The sequence below is a fragment of the Ictidomys tridecemlineatus genome, chromosome 7 (genome assembly GCF_052094955.1).
Source record: "Ictidomys tridecemlineatus isolate mIctTri1 chromosome 7, mIctTri1.hap1, whole genome shotgun sequence".
In the NCBI taxonomy this organism is placed as follows: Eukaryota; Metazoa; Chordata; class Mammalia; order Rodentia; family Sciuridae; genus Ictidomys; species Ictidomys tridecemlineatus.
This window is the reverse complement of record NC_135483.1, coordinates 123,580,056-123,592,982: the sequence shown is the minus strand read 5'-3', so window position 1 is coordinate 123,592,982 and position 12,927 is coordinate 123,580,056. Positions and strand designations below refer to the sequence as shown.

General features: G+C 38.0%; 1 protein-coding gene across 13 annotated transcripts in view; it reads right to left on the bottom strand.

Moving 5' to 3' along the window:
• The window catches only part of Fmnl2 (formin like 2), a 278,150-nt gene that overhangs the window by 33,197 nt on the left and 232,026 nt on the right, over positions 1–12,927 (bottom strand). For all 13 annotated transcript variants that reach the window (XM_078017409.1, XM_078017408.1, XM_078017413.1 and 10 more), the window contains one exon: positions 4,173–4,247. In XM_078017409.1, coding sequence (XP_077873535.1) covers positions 4,173–4,247 — 75 coding nt within the window. The remainder of the gene's footprint in view (positions 1–4,172; positions 4,248–12,927) is intronic.

Below are 12,927 nucleotides of genomic sequence, written 5' to 3'. Positions count from 1 at the left end.
TATTTTTTTATAGTTGTTGATAGACTTACATTTATTTATTTATTTATTTGTTTGTTTGTTTGTTTGTTTATATGCAGTGCTGAGAATCAAACTTAGTGCCTCATACATGCCAGGCAAGTGTGCTATCACTAAGCCCCAGCCCCAGCCCCTCCCCTTAGCTTTTTAAAAATTGTTTTTACTGTTTTACAGATAGAGCCCTAATATCCAGAGTATACAAAGAACTCAAAAAATTAAACAATAAGATAACAAATAACCAAATCAACAAATGGGCCAAAGACCTGAACAGACACTTCTCAGAGGAGGACATACAATCAATCAACAAGTACATGAAAAAATGCTCACCATCTCTAGCAGTCAGAGAAATGCAAATCAAAACCACCCTAAGATACCATCTCACTCCAGTAAGATTGGCAGCCATTATGAAGTCAAACACCAAGTGCTGGCGAGGATGTGGGGAAAAGGGTACTCTTGTACATTGCTGGTGGGACTGCAAATTGGTGCGGCCAATTTGGAAAGCAGTATGGAGATTCCTTGGAAAGCTGGGAATGGAACCACCATTTGACCTAGCTATTGCCCTTCTCGGACTATTCCCTGAAGACCTTAAAAGAGCATGCTACAGGGATACTGTAGTTCATAGCAGCACAATTCACAATAGCTAGACTGTGAAACAAACCCAGATACCCTTCAATAGATGAATGGATAAAATAAATGTGGCATTTATACACAATGGAGTATTACGCAGCACTAAAAAATGACAAAATCATGGAATTTGCAGGGAAATGGATGGCATTAAAACAGATTATGCTAAGTGAAGCTAGCCAATCCCTAAAAAACAAATGCCAAATGTCTTCTTTGATATAATGAGAGCAACTAAGAACAGAGCAGGGAGGAAGAGCAGGAGGAAAAGATTAACATTAAACAGAGACATGAGGTGGGAGGGAAAGGGAGAGAAAAGGGAAATTGCATGGAAATGGAAGGAGACCCTCATTGTTATACAAAAATACATATAAGAGGTTGTGAGGGGGAAGGGAAAAAAACAAGGGAAAGAATTAAATTACAACAGATGGGGTAGAGAGAGAAGATGGGAGGGGAGGGGAGGGGGGATAGTAGAGGATAGGAAAGGTAGCAGAATACAACAGTTACTAATAGGGCATTATGTAAAAATGTGGATGTGTAACCGATGTGATTCTGCAATCTGTATTTGGGGTAGAAATGGGAGTTCATAACCCACTTGAATCGAATGTATGAAATATGATACTTCAACAGTTTTGTAATGTTTTGAACAACCAATTAAATAAATAAATGAATGAATGAATGAATGAATGAATGAATGAATGAATGAATGAATAAATAAATAAATAAATAAATTGTTTTTGCTGAGTTAGAGTCCTTTTGGAATGTTATATACTGGATATCATTGGAAGATTATAAACTCTCAAAGTTACAAGGGGACTCTACTATAATTTATCAAAAAGTATTTCAAGGTTTATAGTTAAATGAACTTAAAAAATCATTTTGACAGTTTTTTTGTTTTCTTTTCTCCACAAAAACACAGAAAAGGGTCTTAAACTACATATAAAAAAAAAGTTACATGTTATAAGGTATATGTTGTTTAGGAGATTGGGCAATGTAACTGCATTCCCAGTTTATCAAAAACCTCATTTTCTGGAGGGAAAATGTGGTTGAATTCTAGCATCTTGCCATTTCTCTTCTGAAAAATAGATCTAAATGATCTGCTGACTTTATAATATACCTAAAAGACAACTATTTTTATATAACATATGAATCCAGCAATAACAGTATTTGGGGTTTGTTTGGGGGAATTTTCTTTGTTTGTTTTCATAGTAAGGATTGGAACCCAGGGACACTAACCACTGAGCAACATCCCCAGTTCTTTTTATTTATTATTATTATTATTTTTTTTTTGCGACAGGGTCCTGCTAAATTGCTGAGGCTGGCCTTGAACTTGTGATCCTCCTGTTTCAGACTCCCAAGTCACTGGGATTACAGGTATGCACCAGTGCCCAGCAATGCCCAGGAGTTGAATTCTTGCAGCCTGTCAAGAAGGTACCTTGCATGTGTACATATGAGTAAGTGAACTGACAGGAACTGGCTCCAATCTGTAATACAACGGTATACGTGTTTTATTGTTGTTGTAGTTTTTAGATATACATGACAAAAGAGTGTATTTTGATATATTATACATACATGGAGTATAACTTCCCATTCTTGTGGTTGTACATGATGTGCAGTTACACTGCTTGTATATTCATATATGAACATAGGAAGTTATGTCTGATTCTACTGTCTTTCCTATTCCCATCCACTGTCCCTTCCTTTTATTCCCCTTTGTCTAATCCAATGAACTTCTATTCTCCCAGTCTCTTTATTGTGTGCTACCATCCGCATAACAGAGAGAGCATTTGGCCTGTGGTTTTGGGGTACTGGCTTATTTCACTTAGCATAATAGTCTCTAGTTCCATCCATTTATGAGCAAATATCAGTAATTTCCTTCTTTATGAACAAGAAAAAAGTATTCCATTGGGTATATATGCCACATTTTCTCTATCCATTCATCTGTTGAAGGTCACCTAGGCTGCAATGTTATATACTGGACATCTTTGGACGATGTATAAACTCTCTAAGAATTTAGAATTGAGCTACTATAAACATTGATGTAGCTAGGTATAGATGTTTTAATGGGCTTATAATTTCAGCAAACTCAAATGACAGGGTTAGCAGTTATCATAAATAAGTAATATGGGTCATATGTAATACAATAATGGACAGTGAAGATTGTGACAAATTGGAGATAATATCTTTAAAGAAACAGGGGCCTAATGTTATCAGACATTTTTAATAAAAATAAAAAATCAAACATCTAACATTATGTTCACCAAGCCTGTAGCATGGCTTCAGTCTGGGACCTCCAGTTTGCACCCTCAGCTCTAATCAAACAAGAAAGTTCCTTCTTACAAGGAACAGAAAAGAAGCTGGTAATGTAAACCAAGGCCAGACCTCTTTACATATTCATTACCATTGCCAGCATTCGCCTGAACTTCTCCAGAAAATCCTAAGAAGAATATAAAAGTATGCATTGTTTCACATACATGTTTTTTTCATTTTTCAAAAGCAAATAACATGCTTTATGGAAAAGAACAGTTTCTCTATAAAAGATTTCATCTTTCTCCCTGATTTTGGAAGGAGATGAAGGCTAGGGATGCATATAAAATTTGAGGTCCCAGAAAAAAGAAAATTCACATAAAAGGGTTAGAAATCTGAAAAGCTCTGTTTTACACTTTATAGTCACTAAAGCAATTCAAAATAAAACTTTACATGACATCCTAAGTATAGGCTTTGTAATGTAAGAAGAACTGTTTGGGATAATTGCTCCAGGTTAGGTTAAACTCAGTTAGGATCTCCTGGGTCCAGAAGGTCGCTAGAGCAAGTGGATTGGGTCAAATCCACTACAGCAGTGTATAATGTGTCAGGAAATTCTCTATGGTAAATCCCATCTCAGTCCAGAAATAAGATTTGGGCATATGGATTCAGAAGTGCTTAAATGTATTTTGCTGTGCTCACCTGAGAACAATAGCACTGCTATGAAACCAGATATTCTGCATGAGATTTAGCCTGCTAAGAAGATGTACAGTATGATTATGCCATCACAGAGTTACTAAAGGAGGAAAGAGATTGAAGGAGGGGGAATCACTGCTGAAGAGTCAATTCTACAAAGCAAAGTGCATAGTTTTTGAGAATACAGTCTGGAGAAGGGCAACTGACTGGAGTCTGCAAAAGTCAAAAACATCAAGATTCCTTATACCCTACAAATATTATGTAGTACCATTGGTAGTTCAAGTTGGCAGTTGTAAGCATTTGAACCAGGTCTCAATTTCCTTTTCCCCAGTTGTGTGGCTTCCCCCTTTATTTGCCATACATAATCAGCACTCTTGGCGTTTACTGAATGTGTTTGAAATGAATAAAACTGTAAACAAATAACACAAAGGGAAGATACAGATGAAGAGAAACATTCTAGAAAGGATCTATAGCATATTATACTCAATTTTCTGTCTGTCCTGTATAACACATGTGTATGTATATGTATGAATATACTTAGGGAAAAAGTGCTGAAATTGAGTTTGCTTTATTGAATGTAGTATTAAATAACTCACCATAAAATCTATGTTATTGTCTTCATTCCTGAAATGTTCCATCAACTTCTCGAAGCGCTGTTTTTCTCCACAAACCTGAAACATACATTTTTGTTGCCATGTCACATTCCAAACACAAGCATTCCAAAATTAGATATGGAAATTTCAGCATTAATAATTACTTCCAGAATATCTTTGTTTTTCCTCTTCCTCTATCACACTGATTCTCTCTGAAATTAGTTAATTCACAAATAGCCACCGGAAATAGAACTAAAAGCTGACGCTTGATTTCTTTTACATATTCTCTTGATATTTTAAAATTAATATCAAATGTGCTCTTAACTCATTGTTGTGTTTGCACACCCAACAATATTTTAAAATGCATTGAGAATCCAAGATCATAACTCATGGCAAAAAAAAAAGAAGTGCGTATGTATATGTGTATGAATGACAACAGCTTTCCTTTTACCAAATTACTTTTAAGGCAGACATACTAAAAGATTCAAATAATTTTTAAATTCTTTGAAAGCAACTCAAAATTTTCATGTCTAACTGTATCAATAATTTTAGTGCATAAATCACAACACAAAAGTAAAGCAGACAATTTGGAAAGCTATATTAACCCACATAAGGTGAATATAGAAATTTGTGGAAATTCGTGAAGTAGTAATTCAGCTCCAAGGCCTGAAACATAAGTATTTAGCTCAAATTAATGCTTTCATTGAACAGGTGAAATAAACAGATAAAATAGTGGGAACCCCAGGGCTCCAAGGTATTTTCACATACACGGAAATAAATATTTAAATAATCAAGCTAAAACACAATGTGAAAGAAAGACTAGTCCCAAAATAAAAAGATGAATTGCAATTCTGTCACTGTCCTTGGCTACCTTTTAAGTAGCAAAGTTCTACACCTACTGCTTTATACATTCTACTTCCAAAAAAATATTTACCTGAACTATGGACCACATGCTGAATTAGTAGAACACAGTCCCCAAGTTGGCATTTTGCAAATTAAATGTAGATTTCACAAGCTAAGCTCCAAATTTTGATTCCATTTATGATCTTAGAGATAGCCAGGCAAGGCTAGTCCTGAGGAATTATTCTAAAATAGTATTTCATAATGCTACAACGCAGACATTTAATTCAGTCATGTTAAATTCCATGTGAATATACATATGTACTGATGAATAGAAAGTTCCATGAAGGCAGGACTTTTGTCTGTTTTATTTACTACTATATCTTCAACATTCAGATCAATGCTTAGCACATTGAAATTCAATTATTTGTGAATTTCCCTGAATAGAAGATAAACAAGTAATTGTGTTAATACTTCACAAAAAGGTGACTTATTTACTACTAATCTCTATCATGTTTTAGAGTAAAGAGAGAACCATTGAACCACTATAGACAGGTGTCAAAAGTACATCTGTAGGGCTGGGGCTATAGCTCAGTGGTGGAGCACTTGCCTAGCATGTGTGAGGCACTGGGTTTGATCCTCAGTACCACATAAAAATAAAAAAATAAAATAAAATAAATAAAGGCATTCTGTCCATCTACAATTACCAAAAACAAAAAATTCATTTATTTTTTTTTTTAAATACATCTGTAGTGATAGCTCCTAGGCCTAAACCCAACCCTGGGAATGAGAAGGAAACAGCCTCTAACCTGTGAGGGTCTTCTAGTCTTAAAGACCAAATTCTTCCAACAGAATAAGACCACAGTATTACAGAATTCTGTTGATGACTCTCCATTTATTTATATCTGCCTTAATTAAAAATAGTTTCAAGAGGCAGAGGAACATTACATGAGCCCAGACAGGAGGAAGAAGAGTTGGTTTGGAAGGGAGAATTGACAGCCTTTGAAAAAATCTGCTTGTCCAGTTCCACTCTGAAGAGTCTGATTCAATAGTCCTGAGTGGGGGTAGGGTGACATGGACATGCATGATTTAAAAACACTATTACTTGTTTTGATGCTCCATGAAGGCCAAGGGCCAGAAAGCTAAGGGGGCATCATGTTCTGCCCCTGCACTCAGCCAAACCCTTTAGCAAATATGTGGCAAATTCCTGGAAACAAAACATTTGTTGAATATAGTGAAGCACTCTAGGCCTTGCTCTCTATTCTGACATCAGTTACATCTACATCCAAAAGGACAAGCATCCTCACCTGCAAAGAGGGTCCAGTGGTTGAAAATTGCCAAGGGTTGGCAGAGAAAGGGTCAGAATCACAACCACAACTTTATTTTAGCACACACCCCAACATAAGAACTTGAGGAGAATGACTGGCTTCAAGATGATTATGGCAAGAAAAAGAAAAGGAAGAAAGGCCCTCTTGGATTGCGGGACAGACACCAGCTCTTCTAAGAAGTAGACCATGAATAATGGTCTATTGAGCAAATAGGCATTCACTCCTTTAGAAAAGGTAAGAGACACCCAGTGAACAATGACAACAGACACAATTGCCAGTAGAGCAAAGCCCTTCAAATCAAAGAATGTTAGGAAGCTGAAAAGTGTCTTGAATAATCTGATGCCTTTGTCTTATGAATAAAACTAAGTCTCAGACAGATTAAATATCCCTAACCTGATGGATGGTCAACAGAGTGGCAAAACCAAGACGAGAATCAGTCCCCAATGCCCACTTAATGATCCCACTCCCACATAGCCCAGAATGCTCAGATCAACATAGTCCATTAAAGAGGATAGTTCTACCCTTCCAGAATTACCTAAGAGACCAGGAAAAAAAAAAAAATAAACTTAAAAATCACAACCCTTGCATCACACACATAATACTTGACATATGTGCACCAGAATTTTCCACAAATTTCTAAATACAGCAGACTTTACGGGTCCAAGCTGAGAGGTATTGAATGAGAATCTGCACAGATGGGATTAGGAACTCAGGCTTTTAAAAAGCCATGGTTTCTGGACAAACATTTAGGAACTAGTGACTTATACAATATTAGACTGACTCAGTCATTTTGACTACCAACTACAAGACCAGTTGAAAAATAGCTAGATAATTACCTTTCCAGTTTATTCAATTTCCAACTGATCAACACAAAAGAAACACACACTGCTACATCTGGGTATCACAGGAGTGCAGCACTATGCAGCCACCTAATCCCATTTCTGCCCTCATAGCCCCTCACCTCCATCTGTGTTGGAGGTTAAAGCTGCAAAGAAGGACTGTTGTAATAGGAAGGACCCACAGGGGTAGGCAGGACAGGAATTAGTACACTGACCCTGAACAGGTAAAATTACTAACAGGATAACTCACAAGGATTGCATCCAAGGTATTAGAGTAAATAAATTTTAAATAACAGGGGAAAGTTCATGTGGGCAGTAACAAAACAAACTACACATAGCCAGTTAATAAAAAGAGATGACGTCAAATCAAGAATAAGCAACACCAGATTAATTTCATTATGGGTAAATATCTCCAAAATGATATTGGCTTGGTAAGCAGGACTGAAATAGACATTATGTATTTCTTTACAAATCCCTCATTCTGTCAACAGACAAATTCATGCTGAGAACATGTGTGTCATGAAACAGAGAAATAGTTTTCATCTTCAAAAGGAAGAGATTTATATTTCTCTTTATAGTTACTATAAACTTAGTGAAAAATAATTCAAATACACAAAAGGACAGATTGCCAAGATAAGAATCCTTGGAAGAATCTGAGTGACTGCTCTCCTCTCTCAATGTACAAACCAGAACGACCCCTCCTATCAGATCCACCAAGCCTCTCTATGCAAAGGATAACTAACACTGCTTCATTTCCATTACCAGATAATGGTCAGTCCTATTTTCTGACATTGCTCCTAGGAACAATCTGGGTTTCAGAGGCCCCCTTCATTTCTAAGGAAAGGAAGCATGCAAACCAGATTCACATTTGTTTCTATGGCTCTAATAATCATTAAACAAGTGTAGACTACAACCCCACAGGAAATGGGAAGATATGTTTGGGGAAGTTGGTAAAAGTTGTGTCCCACATCAAAGGAAAGTTGTCTTCGTTCATACTGCTCACATCTGGACCACCCCACATGCTTGGTTAAAATGGAACCATCAGGTTGAACGAACATACCCATTCTCTCCTTTGAACTGGCCTTGTTTTAGAAAATTGGTGGGAATGAAGACACTCATTTTCAGAATCTACACATGGGCCTTCATGAGAATATTCTCAAGGGCTTCATCAAAATGAAATCAAAATGAAGCCAGGAGCACATTTGCACATACTTTACTGCACTTTACGTATTACTACATGTAGCTTCCATCTGCGAACAAAGGCTCAACAATATAGGAGGAGAAAACTGAAATAAAATCGTCAGACTTCTACAGCTGAAATTTGTCATTCTTGACTTTTAAATTCTCTGTATCTCTCATGACCCTATCAGCTCTACCATCAATTTCCTATGCCCATAACAAGAGCCACTGGAGTAGGTGGGGTGGAGAGCTAGTTTAAGAGCTACAGTGACACCCAGCAGAGCCAAGCAGACTAGAAAGGAGCCCCTTTTAGGATTGCACACCTCTTTCAGAATTTAGTGTTCCAATAGTAACACATTTAGTAACACATTTTCCAATAGCAACACATTCCAATAGTAACAGGTAGGCCTACCAGAACGTCAGTAAACCAGCAGGCAAATAAAAGTCCATGCACTGGAAAAGCATGTGTTCAACTGTGAACTAAGAGGCAGCTTCATTGCAAATCACTTATGTACCAGTTTCATGTGAATAAATTGACCAACCTGGACTAACACTGTGTAGAATGGAAATGTGTAGGCTCCGGTCCCACCCATCCCCAGCACAACTGCCCCTTTAAGCTCTAACACTATTGGTGTGAGGGGTGAGGACAGAAGAATGGGACTATGTGGCATATTATATGGGATCATAAAACACAGATTTCAAGTCAAAGTTCTGCGACTCTTCTGCTGTTAACTTGGACCACTCTGTGAACATCTCTGGACTTCATTTTCATATAGGCTGAGACATGGTAATTCTAAGTTGCCCACTGGCCTCAAATTTAAAACCCTCCTGCTTCAGCCTCCCAAGTAGCTGGATTATATGAGTATAGCACCACACCAGGCTCCACCCACATTCATTATCTTGAGAATCTAAGATTATATTGCCAATTTTCCATCTATGCTTTAAGAAGCCATAAGTGTCACAGAGGAATTAAGGGTGAAGAAGCTGTAAAGATTACAGAGCTTCAATGGACTCCAAAAGTCAAAGGCATAGCCAGGAGGGGAAATCCCCAATAAGAAAGATTCTTGAGATGTCCCCTCCCACCTAGCCACATTTGACTAATTCTATTGAGTTGCCTGGTAAGATTTCTTGGGTCAGAGGATTTTTTTTTTTTTAAATCTCATTCAATATTTTGAAGCTCTAACCTTCTAATCTAGCATACCAATATAACATGATATTCCCCAACTGACCACCATGGAAATTCCACACAACACAAATTCAGAGGGATGGACTGGGCTGTGCAGACCATCAGTACCAGGCTATGAGGGCCGAACCACTGCGATCTCAGCTTGGCTGGTTCAAGCCTGCTTGCGAAGCTGATAAATCCTGCACTGCCCAGATGAAATGGGCCTCTCCCTCAAAAAGCAAGATACATTTTCACTTAAACAAGAACTGAAGGAAAAGTACAACTCCTGCCAAAAAAACAACTCAAGTATGTTCTCCAACATCTGTGAAATGCATTTCAGAACAGTATCCCAATGCATTTGGATAGACCTAGGATCCTGGATGCAAAGAAGTCTGTGGTTAAAAGTGTCTCTGGGGTGGGCAGAGGTTAGTAGATGATTTCCCTAAAGGCTCAGAGCAGAGAGAAGATGGCTATACAAAAGCTTTGTAATAAAGAGTATTATCTTGCCAACCAGATGTTGAAATTAACAGACTCCTTCAGCCACCCCTGTGTCCTTCAGGGTCAGTGGCTGTCTCTGGCTTCCCCAGCAACAGCTCCCAGGGCAAGCCAAGTCTGCAGGAAGAGTAAGGCCCGACTTTAAGGAGGGGGCAATAAATGCTTCGGGGTTAGTTATATAAAAATTAAAGGCCCCTTGCTTAAGTGTTTCCTCCTTACACTGTCGCCTGGCGCCTGCCTCAATACTTTCTTTTTCTCTCTTCACAATAGGCCCCTGTGAGCCAAGGGGCTCCCTACAGAAAGGCACACTTTTAGAGGCACACACTGTTATGACTGATTAGACTACCCTTCTCGGGGCCTGCCTGAGAACAAAAGTTCCATTTTCTTCTCAGGGCCTCATGAAGTAAACAATTATTGCATCATTAGTCCTAGGTGAAAAGCATCTTTTACCTTCAGTTGTAAGCACCTGCAGTCAGAGGATTACTGATGCCATAATGGCCGGACAAAACGACTTTTCTGGGACATTCTATGGTTATTGGGGTCTTTTACGTCATACACAGACACCTAATGGCTGCCGTGACAGAAGCAGACCACTGGACCTGCTGCTGGCTCTCAAGTCTCTTTGGGATTAAAAGGAGGAAATGTTGATCTAACTAAAATGCTCTAAAACTAAACAACTTTATTTCATTCCAGTGGGGGGGGGGGATGAAAACTAAGCAACTGAATATATTCTGCAATCCAATCAACCCTCTCTCTTTATAAATTAATATAACATCTATATCCAAGTTAGCCAGGGGCGCTTCTGATTATGAGCCGAAGGTTTCATCTGAATAATGCTAAAAACCCCTGTGAAAACTTCATTTTTCCAGATGGTTCCAAACATCCAGATGTTTGGCAGCAGGCACACAAAGAATCCAGATGATTATCTTACTTTCTATGCATGTATCTTGCTGTACTGAATAAAGAATCCTGACACAGAAGCAAATAGATAGTAAATCCCCAAAGGACCATGCGTTAACATACCACAGTTTAAATAAGAAATGTATCTTTTACCACTTCCCTAACCTTCATTAAATTCTAGAGCATAAGGATCCACAACACAGTATTTTATAAATGATTTCTTTTTGGAAATAGTCCTAATGTCCAACTTGAATCTCTCTAGCAAGATTCACATCCCCTGGTCATTAGAAAGGATACACAGAGATTCTTTCAAGGCTACCTGGGACCATTAATTTTGTGTCAACTTGCCTGAGCTAAGAAATGCCCAGACAATTGGTAAGATAATGTCTCTGGCCATGCCTATGAGGATGTTTCATAAAAGACGAGCATTTGAATGAGTAGACTGAGTAAAGAAATCTGCCCTCACCAATGTTGTGGGCTAATTCAATCCATTGGGGTACCATGAGAATCTGGAGGAAAAGTGGATTGTCTTTCTCCTTAAGCTGGGACATGCATCTTTCTCTGCTTCCTCTTGATCCTTCAGACTCCAAGATTACAGCACTGGCCCCCCTGTTTCTCAGGTCTTCAGACTTGGGTTGAATTATACCCCTGTCTTTCCTGGGCCTGCAGACTGCAGATAGTGTATTATAGGACTTCTCAGTTTCCATAATTAGGTGTACTAATTTCCATAAGTCTCCTTTTAAATCCATTGCTATACCTATTGATGTCCTATTGCTCCTCTTTCTCTGGAGAACCTTAATACTCTTCTATTTCTACCAGAAGACCAAAATACTTCCAGTTCTTCAAGAAAGACTAATATTTAAATAGCTACCTGAAGATGCAGGCCTTCTGCCATCTCTAGGGTGACTCACCAGCCAGAACCTTCAAAAGTGTAAGGCAGCCTAACACTGCCTTTTGTTGTTGTTGTTGTTGTTGTTGTTGTTATTGTTGTTACATTTGTGAGTTACATTTTACTTCTTTTGATTTATTTTTTTGTTAAATCCTTTACTTTCATTCATTTATGTTTATCGCTTCATCCTGTAAGCATATCCAATTAGGTCAAGCAGGGAGGCACAATGACACATCTTTAGTGGTTATCACATGGCCTCTAAACCACAGCAATGGCATTGGTTGCAGCTGTTTAAAGCCTACAGCACTTTCACCACGGCTTGGGACCTATTTGGGAGGCAGCTGTCAGATCATGCTCTCCACCGGGCTGCATTCCAACAAATCAAGTTAACCCATTTGTTCCATCATCTACACAACAAATAATTACATGCATAAGAATGTAACTATACTGCAATATAATTATAATGATATTAATATAGTAATATATAAGTTCTAGATTGTGATTTCCAACCCATTTTAGTGTATTCCTGTAAATTTTATTGAAATATTCACAGAATTGAAAACTTGGGACTTCATGGGTTAAATCAAAAATGGTGAAACATGAATTCAAAACCCATGAAGACAATAACTCATTATTTGACAGATCAAGGACCTCAGGAAAACTACAGGCAAATGCCTTAAGTTTGTCTACCACTTGCTTCTATCTCTCACTTCACATCTCCTTTCTCTCGTATCTTCTCCAAACTCATCCTAAAACCTATTCTGGGTCTCAATCGGGAGGAATTTGCACTTAACCAACTAGAAGGCCCTGGGTTCAATATTTAAACTGCCCCAGGCAAAAAGTTACCTATGGAAAAAAAATTAAAAATCATAACACCCATACCACAAAGCAAAAAAAAAAAAAAAAGTGAGGAGTGGGGGGCAAATCTCAGAGCCCAAAAGCTTTACTACTACTAGATTGAAACATAGCCTCTTTATTTCTACAAAGATGATGAATTCCTAAAACAAACGCAAATAAATGGATATCTAATAGCAAAATAATTCAAGAATCAACCATACCATATAAAGAACTTCTAAACCTGTCATCTCTTCATACAGATCAAGGCACATCACACAGACAGGGG